Genomic DNA, 24,280 nt, shown 5'->3' on the forward strand with positions numbered 1-24,280 from the left:
CCTAAGGTACATCAGCAAGCGAAAGGTGATGAGTGAGTAGAGGTTGCTGTATGTTCAGATAATGGCAGCTGAGTTTTGGAAGAATGGTAGGAGGCTGACTGGCAATGCAGAGCAATTAGCTGATGTGGAGGTTACAAGGGTTTGGGGAGCAGATCAAATGTAGGATGAGAGTTGGACTTTTTAACTAAAATTCAGATTACTTGATTGTCATGTACAGCAGCGCAATGCAGTTTAATTGTTGACATGAAGCTCACTATATACAGTATACAGTTCCCACCTCCTGGGGTGTGAGTGGTCTGTGATTTTGCTGGCTGCTTTCCCCAGGCAGCGTGAAGCAGAGACTGAATTGTTCGGGTGGGGGAGAGCTTTGTTTACCTGATGTACCGGGCTGCATCCATAGCTCTATAGTTTCTTGCAGTCTTGGGCGGAGCACTTGCCGTTCTAAGCCATAATGCTGGCAAAGCTGTAGAAATTGGTGAGAGTCATTGGAGACATGCCAAATTTGCTTGGTCGTCTGAGGAAATGAAGGTGTTGGTATGTTTTTGTGACCGTATCATCAATTTGGTTGAATCAGGTCAAATAGTTGGTAATATTTACACCTAAGAACTTGAAGCTGTCGACCAGCACCAGTGATACAGTCTGCGGTATGTAGTCCACTCCACTTCCTGAATTTCATGACCAGCCCCATCATTTACCTGCACTGAGCAAGAGGTTGTCATCTTTCCATGGTGCTACTGAGCTCTCCTTCTCGTTCCTGTACTCTGACTCGTCATTATTCAAGATCTGGCCCACTGCAGTGGTGTCAACTACAAATATATTAATGAGTTAAAGCAGAATTTAGCCGCATAATTATGAGTGTAAATGGAGTAGAGTAAGGGCTGAGGATACCGCCTTGTGGGACACGCCTGTGTTTAGAATTACTATGGAGGATGTTTTGGTGCTTATCCTTGTTGATTGCGGTCTATGGTTCAGGAAGTCAGGGATCATGTTGCAGAGAGGGTGCAGAATCCTGGGTCCTAGAGTTTGGAGATGCGTTTGAAAGGTGGAGAGATAAATCTGTGGAATTCTCTGCCACAGAAGGCAGTGGATATATTCACTGGATATATTCAAGAGAGAGTTAGATTTAGCTCTTAGGGCTAACGGAATCAAGGGATATGGGGAGAAAGCAGGAACAGGGTACTAATTTTGGATGATCATATTGAATGGCGGTGCTGGCTCGAAGGGCCGAATGACCTACTCCTGCACCTATTTTCTATGCTTCTATGTTTCTCTGATGGTTTTTCTGTGATTGGCATCTGTGAGGCCTTGAGAGTTGGCATAGTCGATAAATTGTCCGTGAAAGTGTGCTGAGACAATCTAACTGAAGGCTGAGTTCAAGGATGCAAAGAAGGTTATTGAACTGTTAAACAAGATTGTAGTTAATTTCAGTTATTCATTTACTTCCAATGGCCGTTTGATGAGAAACTATTTCCATCATGGTGTAACACCCCTCTTTCACCCCATTCCATCTTCTCCCTGTAGGAGTTTCTTCACAGCTATTCAGAAGTTGATCTTACAAAGGGAAGACTTTTCCACAGCATCAACTGAATTAATTCACGTGATGGTCATAAGTGATAAGAGTAGAATTGGGCCATTTGGCCCATCAAGCCTAATCCACCATTCAATCATGGCTGATCTATCTCTCCCTCCAAACCCCATTCTCCTGACTTCTCCCCTATCTCTGCCTTAAACATATCCATTGACGGCCTCCACAGCCTTCTGTGGCAATGAATTCCACAAATTCACCACCATCTGATTAAAGAAATTCCTCCTCATCTCCTTCCTAAAGGAACGTCCATGACCTCTAGTCCTAGATTCTCCCACTAGTGGATACATCCTCTCCTCATTCACTCTGTCCAAGCCAAGTCTAGAGTACAATGTCAGGCTATTTGACAATGAAGGGATCACAAACTTCACCTGACCAATGTAAGTTCCAGCAATAGACGTCAGACAGTAGGCCGGGTTTCGGATGCTTTCTGATTCCATCCTCCCCTGTTTCTTCAGCATTGCCCATGTGGATGGTGAGGGAGAGAGGTCCCACTAGAGCTGATTCTACAGCTCCATCTGGTGTCCTGGTCAGTAGATGTACTGATTTGTTTCTGAAAGAATGAGTGAATATAATCTCGGTGTTTATGTGTGTTTGCATTTGTATGAACAGAAGCTTTCAAAGAAATACATAATTAATAAAGTTTAATGGATGGCGAATTTCTTAATTGATGAGAAATTAAGTAAACAAAGTGTTCTTTGAGGAGTTTAGAAGAATGGGAGGAGAGCTTTTTGAGCACTCTGGGGAAATAAAGGCTCTTAATTATTTATTGCTAACGTGGAGAGATTAACAGAGAAACTTCACTTTTTGCAGGAGTAACTTGAATTTATTGAATTTTGTTTCTAAGTCCCTTGTCCTAAAATGTTACTTCTTTTAAAATTCATCATTGTTTGAAATACTTAACCAAGAGACTTAAAGTCCACGTGCTATTTTTTAGGGACAGCACAAAAAAGGCTGAGCAGAAAATACGACCTCATAAATCGTTAGGCATTTCCTTCCATTGCTATGCAGATGATACACAACCCTATCTCCCTCTGAAGCCCAACAACCGATCAAATCTACTTAACCTTACCCGCAGCCTCGAGGATATAAAGTGTTGGATGGCCCAGAACTTCCTCCAACTAAACGAGAGTAAGTCTGAGGTCATCCTTCTCGGCCCCTCGGAATCAATCAAAACGATAGCAGGCAGCCTTGGAAACCTTACCCCATTACTCAAACCTCACAGCAAAAACCTTGGCGTGATATTTGACTCAGCATTGAAATTTGACAAACAAGTCAATGCCGTGATAAAAGCTAGCTTCTTCCAGCTTCGGATGATAGCTAAAATAAAACAATTCCTCCAGTTCGAAAAGATCATCCACACATTTATCTCCTCCCGTCTCGATAACTGCAACTCCCTTTACACTGGCATCAGCCAATCTTCCCTGTCCCGCCTGCAACTGGTCCAAAACGCCACAGCGAGACTCCTGACGGCATCCGAAAAAGAGACCACATCACCCCGATTCTGGCCTCTCTCCACTGGCTCCCTGTGCGGTTCTGAATAAATTTCAAGATCCTTCTTGATGTTTACAAAGCCCTTAACGGGCTTGCCCCCACCTACATCAAAAGTCTGCTTACCCACCACACCACCTCCAGGTCCCTCAGATCGGCCGACTTGGGGTTACTGAACATCCCGCGGTCTAGCCATAAGCTCAGGGGCGACCGCGCCTTTGCGGTTGCAGCTCCTAGACTGTGGAACAGCATCCCTCTTTCCCATCAGAACTGCCCCCTCCATCGACTCCTTTAAGTCGAGACTTAAAATTCATCTTTACTCTCAAGCCTTTCTTGATGTCCTCTGAGGGAGGGCTATATGTATGTATTTATGTATATACTTAATCTATGAACCAATGTTGTATAACGTTAGTACCTCCACCAATGTAAAGCACTTTGGCCAACGAGAGTTGTTTTTTAAATGTGCTATAGAAATAAAAGTGACTTGACTTGACTTGATGATTAAACTCGTATCACATACAATAAAGAATACAATTTCCTGGATTTTTGCTTCAAGGTTACTTTGAAAATGCCAGATTTGGTAGTCAATTCACTGATTGTTCCCAGATTGCAGCGGTGAAGTTTGTACATGACACAGCCAGTGAAGGTGCTGGCGACAATGTTAACATTGTGTTCAGAAATCCCAAACTTGCTGTTAGTTTGCATTGTATTGATGGTTGATTGCAGGCAGTTTTGGCAACGTTACTGTCACAAAACAGAGGAGGCGATGTACCATGAACTAGGAAACAAACAAAACTACAGAATATGAAACAAAACAGAAAAGCTGGAAGAACTCAACCAGTCAAGAAGCATCTGTGGAAAAATAAATCGGTTAACGTTTCAGGTCAAGGACCCCGGCTCAGGACTGGGTGAAGAGTGAGGTGTTTAGAGTTTTCCAAACAGACCTGGAGACTGGCCCGGAGCTTCAAACCTCGGGCGCGGTGCGGACTTACCATCGCGGAGCCTGGGATCTTTTGCCGAGGATCGCCAGTGGTGGAGCTCTGACAGCGGGGCCTGTGAACTTTAACACTGAAGCCGCGGTCTCCGGTAAGAAGCGGCCGACTTCTGGCGCTCCATGTTCCGATCTGTCCCGACGCCGGAGTTTCGATCATCCCGACGAGAGGACTTGAACAGCGGACCGTCGGCAACGGTATGTTCAAAGGCCCCTGAAAAAGCTACTTTTCTTAACTACTAAACCAGGTTCGCTTCTTAATAAACAGACACCACACAAACTGTTTGGTAGACCAGTTCAAAACTTTACTTAACATCGGCCGATGGAAGGGAGCGAGAAGTCCAGCTAAGTGACCAATGTAGACACTTGACTGTGCTCAGCCACCTTCTCTGAACAACAGAATTACATTGCCTTAAATAGGGTTTTTTTTGTCCCCTTAGCACATTCCACAGACATTAGTCATGGTCAGAGGTACAGGAAAAGGTTTCCACAGAATGCATCACATCAAAGGCCTTTTGTTTACATGGTACAAGATATACTAAAAACATTGGCCATTTACTTTAGGTTATTTTATCTCCAAAGAGATCACCCTAGCTCTTTTCGCTGCTTCCTCTCTGTCACTTGGTCCCTCATAAACATTGGTCATTTGGTTTATGGCATCTTACTTCAAAGATGTGACTAGCTATGTCTCTCTTCCTCTCTGTCACTTCCTCACTTGGGAGACAATGTTATGGTATTTATTATCCCACACACTGCAACCTGAGGCAAGCCTAATTTGACACTAAATATAAGCTGTAAGCTAGCCCAGAAACCTATTATAATATCTTCTTATATTTTTAACTAAAATTCGGCTTCATCACCGACCACAGGTGAACAAAAGAGGAAGATGACTGAACTTTATTGCCTTCCATCACAGTGAGGAATGTCGATTCCTCTGTGGTGGATGTTTATGTTCAATTTTATTTTATGTGCTGTGTATATTTTTGCTTTTTACTTGGTATGGCTGTATGGTAACTCAAATTTCGCTGTACCTTAATTAAATTGAATCTTGAATCACTCCAGCAAAACAATGTGTCCTGACCTGAAACATCGCCTGTCCAAGTTCTTCTGATGCTGTCTGACCTGCTGAGATACTCCAGCACTTTGTGGGGGGTGTTTTGCCCGATTAAGATGCTGCATTCCAAAAATGCAATTTCCATTCTGTACATGATACGCCCAGATTTAAAACGGGAATTTTCATTGGTGATTCATACCAAACACGCTGCCTGCACCCAGTGGAGCTTTCTGTTAAGTCACATAACTACCGGACACTTAGGAAATACTGACACTGGTGAAAAGAGTGTACTGGGCTGAAGAATGTCAAGGCTGACCAGAAAGATTGAGATGAAGATTAGGAACTATAATGCATCTCAATGTATTTTTCTAGGTGAGAATTTCTTCAGCTGTTGGAAATGGATATATTGCAAAGGTGGTAATTTAGAAACATTGATAAAAGGCATATTGGAGACAATTCCACCCTGAAAGGAACTGCAGATGCTGGAGAATCGACGGTAGACAAAATTGCTTGAGAAACTCAGTTGTCTGCTGCAGTTACTACGAGTGGCACGTTTCAATTAGCATGTCCTTTTTTGCAAATGTATCCTGTCGATTGTTCCCCACTGAGTTTTAGATAGGAGAACTTCACCACGAAAAACCTACGTAGATGTTGCCTCCCATCTAGTGCCCTTGCCCATCCCTTCCTTCTTTTTCTGCTTATTCTCCCAGAGATCCTGTACCCTATGGATAGTGTATACCATACACCCTTGTCTTGGACCATCCAGTTGGTGCTCTTCTAGATTCTCAGCAACAACCAGAGGAAATCAATCAGTAACCAAATTATTCAATATTCCATGTGTTCACGATGGGAGGCTAAAATAAATTGTTAGTTGGCACTGAGCTTTAAAATAACAGAACTGGCATTAAATCAGTGCTGTGCTGATTGATATCATGATCTACCTACTCTACTCTCTTCCAAAAGAAGTTCAGTACACACAAACGACTGTTCTGAACAATATTTTTCTGGTGTTACTTGGCCCTTAACTGTGTACACATACCACAGGTGGAATTTGGGATTTAAGAGTACTCTTCGTTCCCCAACAATTGAGCCTCATGATCCAGATTTCTCAATAAGGTCATAGGTTCATCAGTGATATGAGCAGAATACGCCATTCGGCCCATCAAGTCTACTCCGCCATTCAGTCATGGCTGATCTATCTTTCCCTCTTCACTCCATTCTCCTGCTTTCTCCCCATAAGCCCTGACACAGGTACTGATCAATAATCTATATATCTCTGCCGTAAAAATATCCATTGGTTTGGCCTCCACAGCCTTCTGTGACAATGAATTCCACTGATTCACCACCCTTTGACTAAAGAAATTCCACCCCATCTCCCAAAGGAACATCCTTTCATACTGAGGCTAAATGCAGCGCCAGAGACCCGGGTTCGATCCCGACTACGGGTGCTGTCTGTATGGAGTTTCTACGTTCTCCCCGTGTCCTGCGTGGGTTTTCTCCGAGATCTTCGGTTTCCTCCCACACTCCAAAGACGTACAGGTTTGTAGGTTAACTGGCTTGATTAATTGGCTTGAGAAAAATGTAAAATTGTCCAAGTTGACGATATGCAGAGTACTGCCCTGCCGACTACAAAATTCAAAAGGCTCAGAAGGTATGATCTCTGGTCCTAGGCTCTCCCACTAGTGGAAACATCCTCTCCACATCCACTCTATCCGGGCCTTTCACTATTCTGTAAGTTTCAGGGCCCCCCTCCCCCCCCCCCCCCCCCCCCCCCCCCCCCCCCCCCCCCTTCCTTCTAAACTCCAGCGAGTTGCGGGCCAGTGCCGTCAAACGCTCATCATATGTGAACCCACACATTCCTGGGATCATTCTCGGAAACCTCCTCTGGACCCTCTCCAGCGCCAGCACATATCTTCCTCGGATATGAGGCCCAAAACTGCTCATAATAATGTTCTACAATTTGTTCTGGTGGTGAACAAAGTTCATATTAATTTACAGTTTCATAGCCACAGCATTCATACAGAGAAATAATTGAACTTATCGTTGATAACAAGGTTGAATTACAACAGAAACATCCCATTACTGTGAAGTTAATGCTCTGTGAGTCTATAAAATCAGAGTAAATGAACCACAATTGTGCTGAAACAGCATTTCAAACTATAGATCAAATAAAACGCCTCTGACTTGATTTACTTCTGGAATGACAGGGTTATCCTATTAAGAGACACTAAGCAGTTAGGTCTGTATTCCTAGGGGTATAGAAAAATTACAAGTAATATAAGATCCTAAGGGGGGCTTGACTGGTAGGATTTAGTTTAGAGATACAGGGCGGAAACAGGCTCTTTGGCCCACCGAGTCTGCACCGACCAGCGATCCCAGCACATTAACACTATACGACACACACTAGGGACAATTTACACTTATACCAAGCCAATTAACCTACTTTTTGGAGTGTGGGAGGAAACCAAAGATCTCGGAGAAAACCGAGGCAGTCACGGGGAGAACGTACAAACTCCGTATACACACCACCCATAGTCGGGATCGAACCCGAGTCTCTGGTGCTGCAAGAGCAGTAAAGCAGCTACTCTACCTCTGCGCCACAGTGCCGCCCTGTTGAGATCTTTTCACTGTGGGAGAGTAACGTAGAAGGGACTCTGGAGAGAAGGAATGGGTGATTGTTCGGGTCGAGACCCTTCTTCAAACCTGTACTGATCTGTCTGGTGAGTTCCGAGGTTGAAAATGGTAAATTGGAAATCCCAAATGCCACAACAATCAGGGGATTTGCCTTTTAGCATTTATTCTTAATAGATCTTCCTCTTCATGCAATTTCTTGGTAAGGCAATACTCAGTTGCAGGGGTCATCATAGGCTGGCGACACTGAATCTCCACACCATTTTCCCAGAGCCTTTGCTGCCTCTGCTCTGTGCTGTCAGAATGTATAGGGCTGTCCCACTGCGGCGACCTAATCCGCGAGTTCAGAAGAGTTTGCCCTCGACTCATACTCGGAACATGGTCGACACGAGGTCCTAGGAGGTCTTTGTAACTCTCCTTCATGCTCGAGAGTAGTCCCCGCGTACTCGAGGCCTCAGCTAGGTCACGCGTATTTTTCAACATGTTGAGAAACGCCCACGAGTAAAAAAAGGTTGCCATAGAAAAAATCGATACTTTTTTTACTCGTAGGTTTAGTCGTAGTAGGTCGTAGTAGGTCGGCATGTTAGTCGTAGGTAATCGAGGGTAGTCGTAGATAGTCGTAGATAGTCTTCAACATAGTCGAAGGAGGTCGAAGGAGGTCTTCTACATAGTCGAAGGAAGTCTTCAACATGGAAAAGTTCAACATTTTTGTGTACCAAGGAAGAGCTAGCTCTACCTCTAAAACACAAGGCATTTCTACCTTTCCGGATCCAATTATTTATTTTTATTTATTTATTTTTTAATTTTATTTTTATTAGCAGTACAGTAAATCACATTAATACATCGCATATATCTTATTACATTATGTTGTACCACTTCATTTTTTGAGCTTTAAAAAAGATAGAAATAAAAGAAGTAAGGAAAGTAAGCAAGAATCGTGAAGGTGCAGGAAAGTGTTGGGAGAAGAGAACCCCTTAGGGAAGGAATTAGAGAAGGAAGCAAAGAAAATAAATAAGACCCTAGAAAGAGAAGAAAAAAAAGAAGAAAGGAAAATCAATCGCTCTATTGTAACACAAAACTCCGCAAAAAAGGATATACCAACCGTGTTTTTATTAAAAAATTGTTTTATACCCACCATTACCAGGTCCTGGTAGCCTTTATGTTTTAACTTATTATTGCACCTTATACGGATCCAATTATTTATGTTCCCTTTCAGCCAAGCTCTCTTGTTGCACAAATTCATCCAAAATCCTGCTTTCCAACAATAAGTCCCTCATGTCATCACTGCTGATCGTGTTGGCTTATATTGGCTACCATTTGCCCTGTTTCACAATATATTGTGAATATTGACTTCTCTAACTTCAAGTAACCCTTGCATTCTCTCTCTCTCTCTCTCTCTCTCTCTCTCTCTCTCTCTCTCTCTCTCTCTCTGTCCCTTCCCCCAATCTAGTTCTCCGACCAGTTTCGCTGTCCTCCTGATTACATTTTACTGATTGTATGCGTCATTGTCACCTTCCCCTCAGCTAACAATGATCCATTCTACATTTTCCTTGAACTTCATCTCCTTTGATCTTTCGTTTTCACAACTTACCCTTCCGTATCACCTACCCTATTCCCTGACTCTCAGTCTGAAGGGTTTTGACCCAAAACGTTACTTCTCTCCAGAGATGCTGCTTGTCCCACTGAGTTACTCCAGCATTTTGTGTCTTATCTTCACAAGATATATTATTGGTGGGACCAGAAACATAAATGACACCATCTTGTGTTGGAAAAGTGCAAGTTGTTTTTGATTATTGTTTGCTGGTTAATATAAGTACCACTTGCAATTGCATGAAATTAAGCATGCATAAACTGAGCCAAAAGCATATTCCGTTAAAATGCTGGTCCATTAATTAAGATTCAGATTCAATTGAATTGTCATTGTCAGTGTACAGTACAGAGACAACGAAATGCATTTAGCATCTCCCTTGAAGAGCGACATAGCAAACGATTTGAATAAATAATAATAAATGTCCGGGGGGGGGGTGGTGATTGGCAGTCACCGAGGTACGTCGTTGTTTAATTAAACAATAAAAACTATTGTCATTGCAACTCACGCCAAATGCAAAGCAAGAATAGGAATGTAAGTAGCATCCTAGTTAATGTCCCACATGTAATTTCAAATTGCATTCATTTCTGATGATTCAGAAGCATCAGACTAACTGCTGAGACAAGGTATAAGACAGGTCTTTATTCTCTGGAGCGCAGAAGGTTAAGGGGGGACTTGATAGAGGTCTTTAAAATGATGAGAGGGATAGACAGAGTTGATGTGGGCAAGCTTTTCTCTTTGAGAATAGGGAAGATTCAAACAAGAGGACATGACTTCAGAATTAAGGGACAGAAGTTTAGGGGTAACATGAGGGGGAACTTCTTTACTCAGAGAGTGGTAGCGGTGTGGAATGAGCTTCCAGTGGAAGTGGTGGAGGCAGGTTCGTTGGTATCATTTAAAAATAAATTGGATAGGCATATGGATGAGAAGGGAATGGAGGGTTATGGTATGAGTGCAGGCAGGTGGGACTAAGGGAAAAAAAGTACCACTTGTTCGGCACGGACTTGTAGGGCCGAGATGGCCTGTTTCCGTGCTGTAATTGTTATATGGTTATATAAGATGATCTTACATTGTTTGCCTGTTAACAAAAATGTGCAGGGTTGTACAATATGAATAAGGATTGTTGAACAAATTTCAACAGGGTTATTCAGATAGTAGAAAGTTTACAGAGGCCAAATGTATTTTTTTGTCACATTATTGTAAATCCTGCTTATGAATGAGTTAAGAGGGAACATGGAGGGATCGATGCCAGGATTCACACTTGGCCGGGGGGTGCCGTGTGGGGAAGGAAAGTTCAGCTTTTTTAAAGATTGCTTCTTTGAAAAATACACTTAATTTAATGAATAACTACCAGGTTTAAGTTTCTCCATGCTAAATGATTCTCCGATGTAAATGATATTGAACTCTGTGCCTCCTACAGTTCAACAATCTGCAGATGCTGCAAATCTGAAATAAAAATAAGAACTTCTGGAAACGCTCTGCAGATTAAATAACTTCTGTGGAAAATGACACGCAGCTAACGTTTCAGGTCAAAGATCCTTCATCCGAATTGGGAAGAGTAAGTGTTAACTATTAATATTTAATATTAAGATGTGAAGTTAGAATATTAAATGTGAACACTTTTTTGAATCAATAATGAATGAATAATGTGAATATGTTATTGGTGAAATTCAAAATATTAAGCAATATTCTCCTGACTTAAGTAGATAAGTACCTTATTTAAGAGCTCAATTTTCCCCCTTTTGATTGCAGCTCAACCAGTTTCATTTATTTATTTATTGAGCTGTATTTTGCTACGACAGGATGTCGGAAGTTCTTCAGTCACCAGATCATTCAGGTACGAAGAATTATTTTTTAGTATTTGATGACAATCAATGTCGAGAGTGTCCGTTAGTTCAGGAGTAAATAAATGCATAAACGTCACGAACCAGAAAGAGGGGTTAGGGGTGGAAGGCCATCATTCTAATCTTTACTTTCTGCTGCATTTCTCTTCGTCCACTTTCTCATGTTGTTGGTGTGTACGGTTGTTTGAAATGCCAGCCCTCCACTCGCACATCCTTTTAGCTAGTAGGCATCACATGTTGATGAGTTTTTTGATTAAGGAAAATACTGCAGATAATTCAGATTCTCTCTTCCTCCCTGGTGTTGCTAAGTGCCATTTTAATCCAGGGTTACTGATGACTAATGTTACCAGCTAAGATTTGGTAAGTCAGTATTGGAAAGAGAGTGTGGATGAATAACCCTTCTGAATGGCATGTTGGCCTTTATAACTAGAGGAGTTGAGTATAGGAGTAAAGAGGTCCTTCTGCAGTTGTACAGAACCCTAGTGAGGCCACACCTGGAGTATTGTGTGCAGTTTTGCTCCCCTAATTTGAGGAAGGACATTCTTGCTATTGAGGGAGTGCAGCGTAGGTTTACAAGGTTAATTCCCAGGATGGTGGGACTGTCAAACGCTGAGAGAATGGAGCGGCTGGGCTTGTACACTCTGAAGTTTAGAAGGATGAGAGGGAATCTTTAAGATTGTTAAGGGTTTGGACACGCTAGAGGCAGGAAACATGTTCCCGATGTTGGGGGAGTCCAGAACCAGCGGCCACAGTTTAAGAATAGGGGGTAAGCCATTTAAAATGGAGACGAGGAAAAACCTTTTCTCACAGAGAGTTGTGAGCGTGGAATTCTCTGCCTCAGAGGGCGGTGGAGGCTGGTTTTCTGGATACTTTCAAGAGAGAGCTAGATAGGGCTCTTAAAGATAGCGGAATCAAGGGATATGGTGAGAAGGCAGGAACGAGGTACTGATTGGGGATGATCAGCCATGATGATCACATTGAATGGCGGTGCTGGCTCGAAGGGCCGAATGGCCTACTCCTGCACCAATTGTCTATTGTCTATTGTCTAACCCTGTTGAGATTTGTTCAACAGTCCTTAGTCAGATGGTACCACCCTGCACATTTCTGTTAACTGGCAAACTACGTCAGATTGTCATTGGAGAGTCTGAAGAAGGGTCTCAACCTGAAACATCGCCTATCCCTTCGCTCCTTAGATGCTGCCTCACTCACTGAGTTTCTCCAGCTTCTTTGTTTACCTCAGTTTGTCTTGCACCTTTTCTTGCCAGTTAGTCCAGTGACAAACGATACCAGAAATATTGTTTCCGTGTCATCAAAAATGAAGTCACTTTGAAATGACATGTGGGACATTAACTGGGATGTCACTTTATACAATACAAGATGGTGCCTTTACCTGCTACACCGTTGGACAGCTCATGACCCCGATCTTTAAAGTGCCACAAGCACAAATAATCATGTAAGTGGTAAATGGTTAATTTGGACAATGAGGCCAGATTCGCAGCACATAGCATAAATCAGCTGATGTTTGAGGCGAAGACACTTCTTTGTCACAGAAGGCTGTGGATATCTTGAAGGCAGAGATAGATAAATTCTTCATTAGTACAGGTGTCAGAGGTTATGGGGAGAAGGCAGGAGAATGCTGTTAGGGGGAAAGATAGATCAGCCATGATTGAATGGCGAAGTAGACATGATGGGCCGAATGGCCTAATTCTACTCCTATTCCTTATGACATGAGAAAATCTGAGAAAATCCATTGTCACATCGATGAATATAAAGTACAAGTAACCAGCAAAATCTATTAAAATTTGCAGGTAAATTCCATTACAAATTAATGGAGGGAAGATTTATGCTGAATTTCATGATATCCACTGTTCAATAAAAGGTGGCTAAATTCTTGGAGAAATGGCATTACCATGTGTCTCCCATGGTATCTGCAGTGATTTCAGAGACCCCCCCCCCCCCGGAAATGCTGGGTGCTGTCGGACCGTCTATTTCACACCCCTCATCCCAGAGGCGTTGCCATGTTCTCTCTCATTCAGTTATTCTGATATTGCACTTTAGTTATTTTTTTCATGACTTCAGATTTATTCATCATTAATTGTATTATTAGTTGCATTCATCATTACCATGTGTACTATTTACTCTGCGAGCTTTGTGGAAGCATGGAATTTCAGTTCAGCCTGGCGTATATGACAAAAACTAATCTGAATCAGAAAGCGGATGGGAGAATAGCATAAAGGGCCTGAACCACTTGCCGATTTTGACGGCATCATATCAGTGTCACCAAAAGATTTTGAACATTTCCAAATTCAGCGTCGACAAAGCAAATGTTGCGACACTTAAAAAAACACCGCGCGTCATACGTCATCACGCTGCGTCACACATCATCACGCCGCGTCACCGCCGTGTCATCAAGCCGCGTATTTTTCGATGACCTGATACGACATTTGATGATGCCAGCAGTCGCCGAAAAAATCGCCAAGTGGGACAGGCCCTTAAGATCTTGTGGTGAATGGAGGTACGTTGTAATGAGTCAAGTCAAACACTTAATGCTTTACCTCCCCCCCTCGACTCCATTCAAGGACCCAAGCAGTCGTTCCAGGTGCGACAGAGGTTCACCTGCATCTCCTCCAACCTCATCTATTGCATCCGCTGCTCTAGATGTCAGCTGATCTACATCGGTGAGGCCAAGCGGAGGCTTGGAGATCGTTTGGCCGAACACCTCCGCTCGGTCCGCATTAACCAACCTGACCTCCCGATGGCTCAGCACTTCAACTCCCCCTCCCATTCCGTATCCGACCTCTCTGTCCTGGGCCTCCTCCATGACCAGAGTGAGCACCACCGGAAATTGGAGGAACAGCACCTCATATTCCGCTTGGAGAGTCTGCATCCTGGGGGCATGAACATTGAATTCTCCCAATTCTGTTAGCCCTTGCTGTCTCCTCCCCTTCCTATCTCTCCCTCAGCCCTCGGGCTCCTCCTCCTCCTTTTTCCTTTCTTCTCCCCGCCCCCATCAGTCTGAAGGAGGGTTTCGGCCCGAAACGTTGCCTATTTCCTTCGCTCCATAGATACTGCTGCACCCGCTGCGTTTCTCCAGTATTTTCGTGTACCTCAGGATACAACACATGTTTATTAAATGAACATACAGAATCAGTCTGCAGAACATAACAGTTCCTAGCAGCTACTCACACTGAATGGCGTAGGCAAACTCTTGCTGATATAAAACGCATATTGGGCGGAGCAACTACTAACAAGCACTATATTTGGCTAGTAGGGAATAACCAATCTACATCTTTCCTTGTAGAAACAAAAAGAAAACATCGGGACATAGGAACAAAGGGTGGCTAAACAATACAGGTAGCGGAACGCAAATAACGCATACGGGGAAGTTTATATAGTTACACAAAATAACCGGATGTAATGGGCGGCCTGCTAACCCGTCCGGCACGTGTGCGGTACGAATCCGCTTCACCTCCTTTCACCAGAGAAGATACCGGGGAGGGAACGGGAGACGTAACCAGGGACCCGACGGGGTGGGGTGGTGACCAATGATCGATATGCATCCCACTTCTGACACCATGTAATGAGTGGAGTCAAACACATATCAGGATACAACTCATGTTTATTAAATGTACTTACAGAATCAGTCTGCAGAACATAACAGTTCCTAGCAGCTACTCATACTAAATGGCGTAGGCAAACTCTTGCTGATATAAAACGCATATTTGGCGGAGCAACTACTGACAAGCACTAAAGTTGGCTAGTTCGGGAATAACCAATCTACATACGTGACAGGATAGGATGATAATGATTTTTTTACATCCTCGTTGCCTTTTTTAATTCTGTGCATTCTGCTCTTGGGAGTTCCTCCGTCACTAACTCTTGGTTAACGAACGGCATCAAACCATGGCTTGCAAGGGAAAAATGAATCTCTTAGCCTCTTTCCTCCTTTTACCTGCTTTCCAATGATCTCCTACTGAACTTTATTTACAAGGCTGAGATTGGGTATGATATTTCTCTCTGAATATCTGCTCTGTAGAGTTTATGAAATACTATCTAAAGTAGTTGGATTCATGTTAATTAAATAACAGTCTTAGTATGTTGTTTATTTTGTGTTCGCTAATTTTATGGAATCATTGACAATTGTTACAAAGGACGGTGTGTTATTGAGCATAACTTTATGTTGAAAGCTTATCTATTGGTTTTTACTGTAAATTATGAAATTGACTAGTTGGGTTTGGCAGGCTTGTATTATAAAGTGCAAATCTATGGTATTTAAAAAGTAATTTTCTTCATTTTTTTTAAAGCCAACATTAAATTGCCTGAGATGTGTGCCACTGCAGACAATAAGAAGCAATCCCCATATTCAGTGGAAACTCCGTATGGATTCCGCCTGGATCTGGATTTTCTGAAGTACGTCGATGACATAGAGAAAGGAAATACTATCAGGAAGGTTCACATACATAAGAAGGCAAAGCAACCAAAATACAGCACATTGCCAAGGAATTTCAGTGTCCCAGACACCCGGTTGTCCACGTCTGAGTCTCGGTCCTGTAGGAAGTATGGGGACAACTGGATGACAACTCCTTCACAGGTACCCATGAACAGATATAAAGGGGCCAGTAGCCAGGAACTATTGAGAAGTTCTCCATGTAGCTATGATCCAGCTTCATCACAACCCAACATGTATGATTGCAGATCGAAAAGAACTCCACCTGATGCCAGGAGTAATTTGGAGGAGAATGGGCTATCTCCACAAAGCTGTCTGAAACCTCCCTTTCTTCGGGCTTCCAGCATGCCAGTTGATTTCAAGGAGTTGAGTTTAGAAGAGCAACATCAAATCTTGTCCATATCCCAGCAGAAATTAAAATTATCGGAAAATTCTGGCTTTGGTACACCAGGCAAAGCAGTAATGCAGGAGGGCTCCACCCCCAATGATGATGCACCAGAGTTGAATGTGACATCGACCCAGGTTCATCAATTACAGAGACAAATCAGGATTGCTCAAGATGCAAGCAAAGACACAGAAGAGCAAGTAAAAACTATTTCTGAACTTAAACAACAAGTTCTTGTGTTACAGGAAGAAAAAAAACAACTCCATATTCAGTTGCACAATCAGCAGAATGCGTTGCCAACTTCAAATTCTGTTCTAGAGGGGAAACTTGATGCCAATGGGGATAACACCAACGATGTCACTACAAGAATTCAATGTAGTTCTTCAGACACCCCACTTGGGGCTGAAACAGTAAGAGGACTAAAATTATTTCCAAGCAAAAGTGAAACCTGTGAATTCTCTGAGTCAGACGAAACATTTCAAAGTGAAAAAGTGATCAACCTTGATAACCAAATCAAGTTGGCTTCAAATGTTACTGTAAGTGGTAACACAAACTTTGATTTCAGTACCCATAAAGAAATATTTCAGATCCCTCATGCTATAGAAGACACTGAACACAGAGTGAGTGAGGTCGGTACTCAAGTTAACATAGAAGACTTAGGTTTGTTACCTGTAGCGCACCCCAATGCAGTGAAACCTAATAAAGAACCAAATATTATACCAGAGAATCAACTTAAAGGGGGAACTCAGGAACCCAATGTAGAACAAGAAGGTATGGTCCCTAAAGATAATGCGATTTTTCCCTCCTCAAATAAACTGGAAGAAGACTCATCTAGGCATTTTGAAAAGAAACACCTCCAAGACCAAACAAAGGCACACGATACAAGAAATCAGCCAATAATTATTCATCTGGGAGCCACTGAACAAGAACGTGAGCTCCTAGAACTAACTGAGTCAAAACCAATGTGCAAACATGAAATCAAGCCAGATCTCCGACCTGTCACCCAGTCGGTGAATTGCGGGGATTGTGGTGCAGACGTGAGGGACACAATTGTAAAAGAGACGCAGAGTTTAGGGGTCAATACAGATCGCATCACCGTCCGTGATACAGCAGCTTTGGCAACTGTTGCCACGAGCGACAAAGCAACAGATGCTACAGTCAGGATGTGCAGCAAGGCTGTCGAGACTGAGCACGGCTCGTTCTTGCACTGCACGTGTCACGTAGTCAATAAACTTACCAAGGTGAACAGAGAACACACTGTGGCGTGTGATAGCAATGCAGAGAGCGATTCTAACAGAGTGAGAACCATGAAGACCTGTTCTGCTGATGGGGGCAGTGCCGTGAAAAACAATGGGGAAGAATATCCAGTTGTTGGAAGCCCACATCGTGTATGTGAAAAAGATGTCGATTCCCTGCTTTCCTACCATGCCTTTCCCCAGCCTGAATCCCAGACAATTTCAACAAAGCCTGAATTAGCCCAAAGCATTCAAAAGGTTGAGGAACTTTTGTGCAAGCAGCAATCGTTTTTGGAGCAAAACTATCCTGATTTGGCCCAGAATTTTAAAAAGCTTTGCTCGAGTATCGGGACCCTCAGTGTTCAACTGATCAATTCTCTTCAGCCATCAACCTCATCACCTCCGACATTTCACCCATCAGAACAGAACTCTGATAAAAAGGATTGCCAACCAGGTAAGACCCGATTCTGACAAAAAGGCATCATTAATATTTACATTTTCATCATAATCAACTGTTCAAGTAACAGTGATTTTTCTCTCTTAATGCCCATCTTTCTTGAGGGTGCTCTTGTTTCATGGAAGCCTGTGATACTCTGTTCATATGTATCAACTGGCCGTTCCTGATGTTGAGCCTAGTTGTAATGGAAAGAGTGATTCTAACATGAGGACCTGTTTTGCTGATGGGACTGTACTGTAAAATCATTAATGGTAAAATCAACATGCATAAGCCAGGTTATTTGATCATGAGGAATCATGGATCCTCTGTTTGCAAGAATCATCATATAGCAACTAAAGATAGGCACAAAATGCTGGAGTTACTCAGCTGGACAGGCACTGGCAGCATCGCTGGAGAGAAGGAATGGGTGACTTTTCGGATCGAGACCTTTCTTCAGATCATTCTAGATTTTACCATTCTCAGCCCAGATAAATTGCAAATAAGTCTCATCACAATTGTCTTGCCTACATCTGCTAAATATGTATTAAAAAAAAGCAGGTTGGGAGGAAAGGAAGTAGTGAAAAATGTTGCATAACTGTCAAAAACTGAAAGTCAATAAAAATATAATTAAAATCATCCAGGTAAAATCTCATCTAATCAGCAATAGCAGGGGTAATTGTTCAACAGTTAAAAGACCTGCAGATAATCCCACATTTTTACAATAACTGATTATTAGATGGAATTTTTGGAGCTCTTTTAGTTGCGGTAAAGCGCCATCTGTTTTGCATTCTTCACACCTTTTGTACTCGTCACTCTATCAAATACACAGAGCACAGTTTGCGAGAGTACTTCTGCATGAATTAAGATTCGACATGAATCTCTTGCTAAGTGTCATTTTCTAATTGGCGGGAAGTGAATGTACAACACAAACAGGCCATAGCAAGGCAAAGACTGCAGTTGCGAAATATCTGACATAAATATGGAAATTGTTGTAAATACTTATAAGGTTGGGCAGCATCTGTAGAGAGAGTAGAAAATGAATTGTCATTTCAGGTTGATGACCTTTCAGTTTGACAGCACAAACTCTATGTGTGGAGATACCTCTTTTTATTGTAGTAACATTTAGTCCAGCTCTTCATTGTTAGTCTAGGTACTCAACATGAGACTCCTACCCTCTCATATACCTCAACCTTCCTAGTTCAAGTAATAGTCTCTTCATTGCTCATTTGGTTTCCTTTAGAAAACATCCAAGGTTTTTGTCACAACCATTGTTTGTTTAATTGTAAGTTTGACATTGCCATCAGTCTAAAGAAACCACTCCTTATTTCCTTAATTGTTAGCAACTATTTGTATCCCTTTTCGTTTTATTTTCTCCCACATATAGTAATGTTTTCTCCACAGCTGCTCTCGCCATTATCAGTGAAATATTTTCTTAATCTTCCCTTTCCGAATCCGAACGGGAAAAAAGGTCCGGACTGTACAATCTTTCACACAGTTCTAGAGCCAGCTTTATAAATATTTTTCATGCTTTATCCAACTAGAAAACACGTACACCAAGTCTGTGTGCATTGCTCCTGGGTGTAATATTCATGGAGTTTCATGACCTTTGCTTTCTACATTCCCAGAATAAACGGGTTAATATTGTGGCATTTTTATGATTTGGCCACCTTGCACTGTTCTTTTTAAATAATTCTATTTGTCTGGATCCCTTTGCATTTCTAACTGTTCAGTTTGCTATCTAAAGTGTAGATGGATCATTTTTACCTACCATAATCTCTCATGTCTGATTTATCAAAGTTAAAATTCATTTGCTGCGTAGTTGTCAAGCGTGCACATTTTCTGATGTTATCCAGTATTATGTAACATTGTTAGCTACTGCCTGCAGTTTGATGCTGCAGTACTATTGCTTGTTTAAATCATTCATGTGAAATTTTAAGTGCAGTTATTCACAGCACGGTTTTTATGTGGATGTAGCTTCCACCTTCCTTCAATATGTACCTTTCATGGCTGTTTCCTGCTTTCCAATTTTTCTTAGTTCATTTATTATCAATCAGGATATCTTATCCTTGTCTTTATGTGCCCCATTTTTTTTATCATAAACATATTACACAAAAAATTATTAAAGTACTTTTGGAAAAACTCCATGAACATTATCAAATAACATGCCAAAGCAAGATGTACATATGTAGAGCATTTGAAGAGCAAGGTACGGAAATCTTGTATAGTGCTCTTACAGGTTCTTCATTACGATTCCTGAGGGCAGAAAAGTTATAAAGTAAGAAAGGTAATTGCTGGTAATGCTGTGGATGGCACAGAGACACAACCAGCAGAGGTGCATCTTTACAACTCAAACAAACCTCGTTAGGTCCTGACTCCTCTGTTTGTATGGAGTTTGCACCTTCACCCTGTAATCGCGGGAGCCCCAATATCCTCCCCAAGAATGTGCAGGTCGGAAGATTAATCAAACACTGTAACTTGCTAACACTAGCGAATGCAAACGCTGTAATCTGGAGCAACTAGCAAATGTTTTAAGGAAATCACTGGCTCAGGCAGCACCTATGGAGGCTTGGGAGATGGTTAATGTTTCGGGTCAAACAAATCAGAAATTGTTCTTAGTATGGACAAATAATAGAATCTGAGGGGAGTTGATGGCAATGAGGCAAAAATAAAAATAGGATTAGTGTTGGATTTGTGGAAGTGGATGCTTGATGGTTGGTGCAGACTCAATGCATTAATGGACATGTGTCGGAAGGAACTGCTGATGGTGGTTTAAACCGAAGATAGACACAAAAAGTTGGAGCGGGTCAGACAGCATCTCTGGAGCAAAGGAATAGGTGACGTTTCAGGTCAAGACGTCTGAAGAAGGGTCTCGACCCGAAACATCACCTCTTCCTTTTCTCCATAGATGCTTTCTGACCCGCTGAGTTACTCCAGCTTTTTGTGTCTATCTTCGGATTAAAGGACTTGGTCCTTTACTATATTATGCGATGACCCCAGAGCCGAAGCAACAGTAATAAGGGTGTAAAGATTGAAATGATAATTACCAACAATCTAATGAGATTTGTTTTTGCACTTGCAGAAAAGCAATCAAATCAATCAAGTTTTGAATTTAGTAAGAAACTGCTTGGCCTTTGCAGCTTGTGCATTGTGCTGTGAAATCTCTTTCGCGACCTTCCTTTGAAATAGAGATGATGCTAGACTTCTCTGCCTTCCGATAATGTTCATTCAGCTTTGTACACAAGAGGTTGAACGGCATTGTTCAAGATATCTGTGTGCATATGTAATTGGGAGAAATATGAAGTTTGCAGCATCATCAAAAGGGTGCATTAAATCAATGGTTGTATTCATTGAAATGAGGCTGCTCTTTTCACAGGGCGAATTTCAGCAACTCAATAATTCATCAAAGAACAGCTTTAACTTCAGCAAGGGCACAGGGAAAATGCACTTGCTTTCCATTGACTCTTAAATGGAATTCTAAAGAATCTTAAATTCTAAAAAAAAGAATTTGGACATGTTGGTAGCTTTGGGGCAAATGTGCTAGTTCAAAAGAGAGTTAACTATAAACGCATTGATGGTCCTTCTCCAAATTTAGCAGAGGTCAAATAACAAGAGTATTTGGAATCGTTCATTTGTGGAAGAATGAGGGTAGACTTGAGGAAGTTCCATTGTCTGAAGTAGTCTTCTTAGCGAGTCCACATCACAAGATTAGAAATTGGCCAGCTGGATCTGAACACACTTCTCAGCATCTGCTCTCCAGAATCCCCTCCAATAACATGCCCGTCATTAATATTCGGCTCACTGGTCTATATTCCCAGGCTTTTTCTTGCAGTCTTTCCTAGTCTGTCAGCATCTCACCTGTGAATATCAATGAAACAAATATCTCTGCAAGATGTCCTACAAATTCCTCATTAGCTTTTCATGATGCCCCAGGATAAACTTGATCCCACCCAGTGGATTTATCCACCTTTGTGTTTTAAGACCTCCAACGCCTCTTTTTCTGTATTGTGGACTCTCTCCAAGATATCATTTTTAACTTGCCTGAGTTTCCTACCATCCGTGTTATTCATCTTTCTATGGCTTCATACACACACAGACGGTCTTGTTGATCTTTAAGGAGCCATATTCCCTCCATAGTTACTCTATCCTGAATAAACTTGGAGAATATCTATGGATTTTGCTTTACCCTCTGTGCCAGAGCTATCTTTTGTTCCCTTTTTGCCCTCCTGATTTCCCTTTTAAGTCTACTCCTTAAGGGAATCATTAAAGGAATCGCTTCGTCCCAGCTGCCTATACCTGGCACAGCTTATTTTGCTAACCAGATATTTAACATTGCTTGTCATCCTATTTCTCTCAGCCTTGCCCTTTATTCTAACAGGAACATGCTGGCCTTGAACTTTCCTTATCTTACTTTTAAAAGCCTCCCACTTGCCAGACATCTCTTTGCCTGCAAATCACCCTCACCCCCTCGTTAAACATTTGATAGCTCACGTCTCATGCCATCAAAATTGGCCTTCCCCAATTTAGGAGTCCATCCTTTGGGCCAGTCCTATCATTTTCCATAATTATTTAAAAACTAATAGTGATATTTGATACAGATGATCTTTATTAGATTACCATGGTATAGTTTTGTTAATCAATGTTTTATTTGTGTAATATGAACCCAAAGACATAATGCATGAATATTTATCCAAAAATCTGTGTCAAACGTGATGAAAAAGATGCTATCAGGAGATCTCATCACCTGATCACTTGATAGATAGCATCCTTTGAATCACTTTTGTTATTGATATTGGCAGAACAATTTGTGCATTGTGTATAATCACCTAATTCTGATGAAATGTCATCAACTTGAAACGTTAACTCTGAATCGCTCCCAATAGGTGCTGCCTGACATTAGACTTTACTTTTACATGTTAGATTTTAAGAGATACAGCACAGAAACAAGCTCTTCAGCCTACTGAGTCCACTCCGACCAACAATTACCCCGCACACTAGCATTATCCTACACACTAAGGACAATTTACAATTTTACCAAAGCCAATTAACCTACAAACCCGTACTTCTTTGGAGTGTGGGAGAAAACTGTAGCACCCGGAGAAAATCCACACGGTCTCGGGGAGAACGTACAAACTACACGCAGATGGAACCCATAGTCTGGATCGTACCCGGGCCTCTGGCGCTGTAAGGCAGCAACTCTACCACTGCGCCACCGTGCAGCTGAGTGACCTGTTGAGTGTTTCCGGCACTTTGTTTTAATTTCAAACTTCCAACACTTGCAGATTTGTGCTTTTTGTTCACCAGAGATATCATGCATATTACATCTATTGCTTGTTCCAGCGTCTCCACCTGTGACTTTCCAGTGAAACAAAGCAACATCTTCGCAATAGATTAACAACAGTTAAAATGTTGTAGAGCCATGCTTAAAAATTGCATAGGCTTCCAGCAAGGAGTATATTTATCATACATTTGCTTTAATTATCGTAAGTTTAACTATCTGGTATACTTGCTGGCAATATAAATGGCAAAATGTTTTGCTATGGCAGAGAAACAAATCTGGAACAATGTGAAGGGCAGCAGACTTGCTCCCAGATGGAGTACAGATAAATTATCTTAATAATCCTCCACCTCTCAAAACATGATTTAAATCCAGGCTAGATTAAAATGACATGATATAGAAATTGCAACAGAGGGACGGGATCAGTTCAAGGATTAAACTCGTCATGATCAGTAGCAATAGGCAGGCAGGTCCATTGACATTAACAGACAAAGTGCTCTGTACTCATTTCCCCTCAGACAGTTGGATGAGGGAAGGGATTGTAAGCTATTAAATGCTTACTTCAGTAATTCCAACTGGCCCCTCTGTATTCCGCTGTGTAACTACTTCCTCCTGTTCTCTGTTCCAAATATCACAGCTTTAAATTTCCATCTGTGTTCCCGATTCATCATTTAATGGAAAAAGTCTATGTTTCAGGATCCTGCAATATTGTTTCATAATTCAACTCATATCTGGCAAATGACCCATAAGTATCGTCTAATGGAAACAGCCAATGTTTATTCGATATTTGCTGAGGTTGCAGACTGTTTCCGTCTAACAAATACTGAAGATAGACACAACATGCTGGAGTAACTCAGCAGGACAGGCAGCATCTCTGGAGAGAAGGAATGGGTGACGTTTCGGGTCAAGACCCCTCTTCAAACTGTAGAAGGGTCTCGACCCGGAACGTCACCCATTCCGTCTCTCCAGAGATGCTGCCTGTCCCACTGAGTTACTCCAGCATTTTGTGTCAATCTTCAGTTTAAACCAGCATCTGTAGTTCCTTCCCAACAAATTCTGAATCTGTCTAACATGAAATCAATCCAGTTGATTTACCCATACTCCAAGGGGATGTCATAGGGTCCGTGTCATGGGGAAACACGCTCTTCAGTCAAACTTGTCCATGCCGTCTAAAATGCCCATCTATGCTAGCCCCGTTGACCCATATCCCTCTAAACCTTGTTTAAGAAGGAACTGCAGATGCTGGAGAATGGAAGGTACACAAAAAAGCTGGAGAAACTCAGCGGGTACAGCAGCATTTCCTTCGCTCCATAGATGC

General features: G+C 42.0%; 1 protein-coding gene across 2 annotated transcripts in view; it reads left to right on the plus strand.

The window, feature by feature from the left end:
- LOC129701163 (KN motif and ankyrin repeat domain-containing protein 1-like) overlaps positions 1–24,280 on the plus strand; it is a 70,391-nt gene that overhangs the window by 32,519 nt on the left and 13,592 nt on the right. For both annotated transcript variants that reach the window (XM_055642212.1, XM_055642211.1), the window contains exons 2-4: positions 10,761–10,898; positions 11,093–11,177; positions 15,489–17,705. In XM_055642212.1, the coding sequence (XP_055498187.1) occupies positions 11,144–11,177; positions 15,489–17,705 (2,251 nt within the window). In that variant the 5' untranslated portion in view covers positions 10,761–10,898; positions 11,093–11,143. The remainder of the gene's footprint in view (positions 1–10,760; positions 10,899–11,092; positions 11,178–15,488; positions 17,706–24,280) is intronic.

Source organism: Leucoraja erinacea, chromosome 10 (assembly GCF_028641065.1).
Source record: "Leucoraja erinacea ecotype New England chromosome 10, Leri_hhj_1, whole genome shotgun sequence".
Lineage (NCBI taxonomy): Eukaryota > Metazoa > Chordata > Chondrichthyes > Rajiformes > Rajidae > Leucoraja > Leucoraja erinaceus.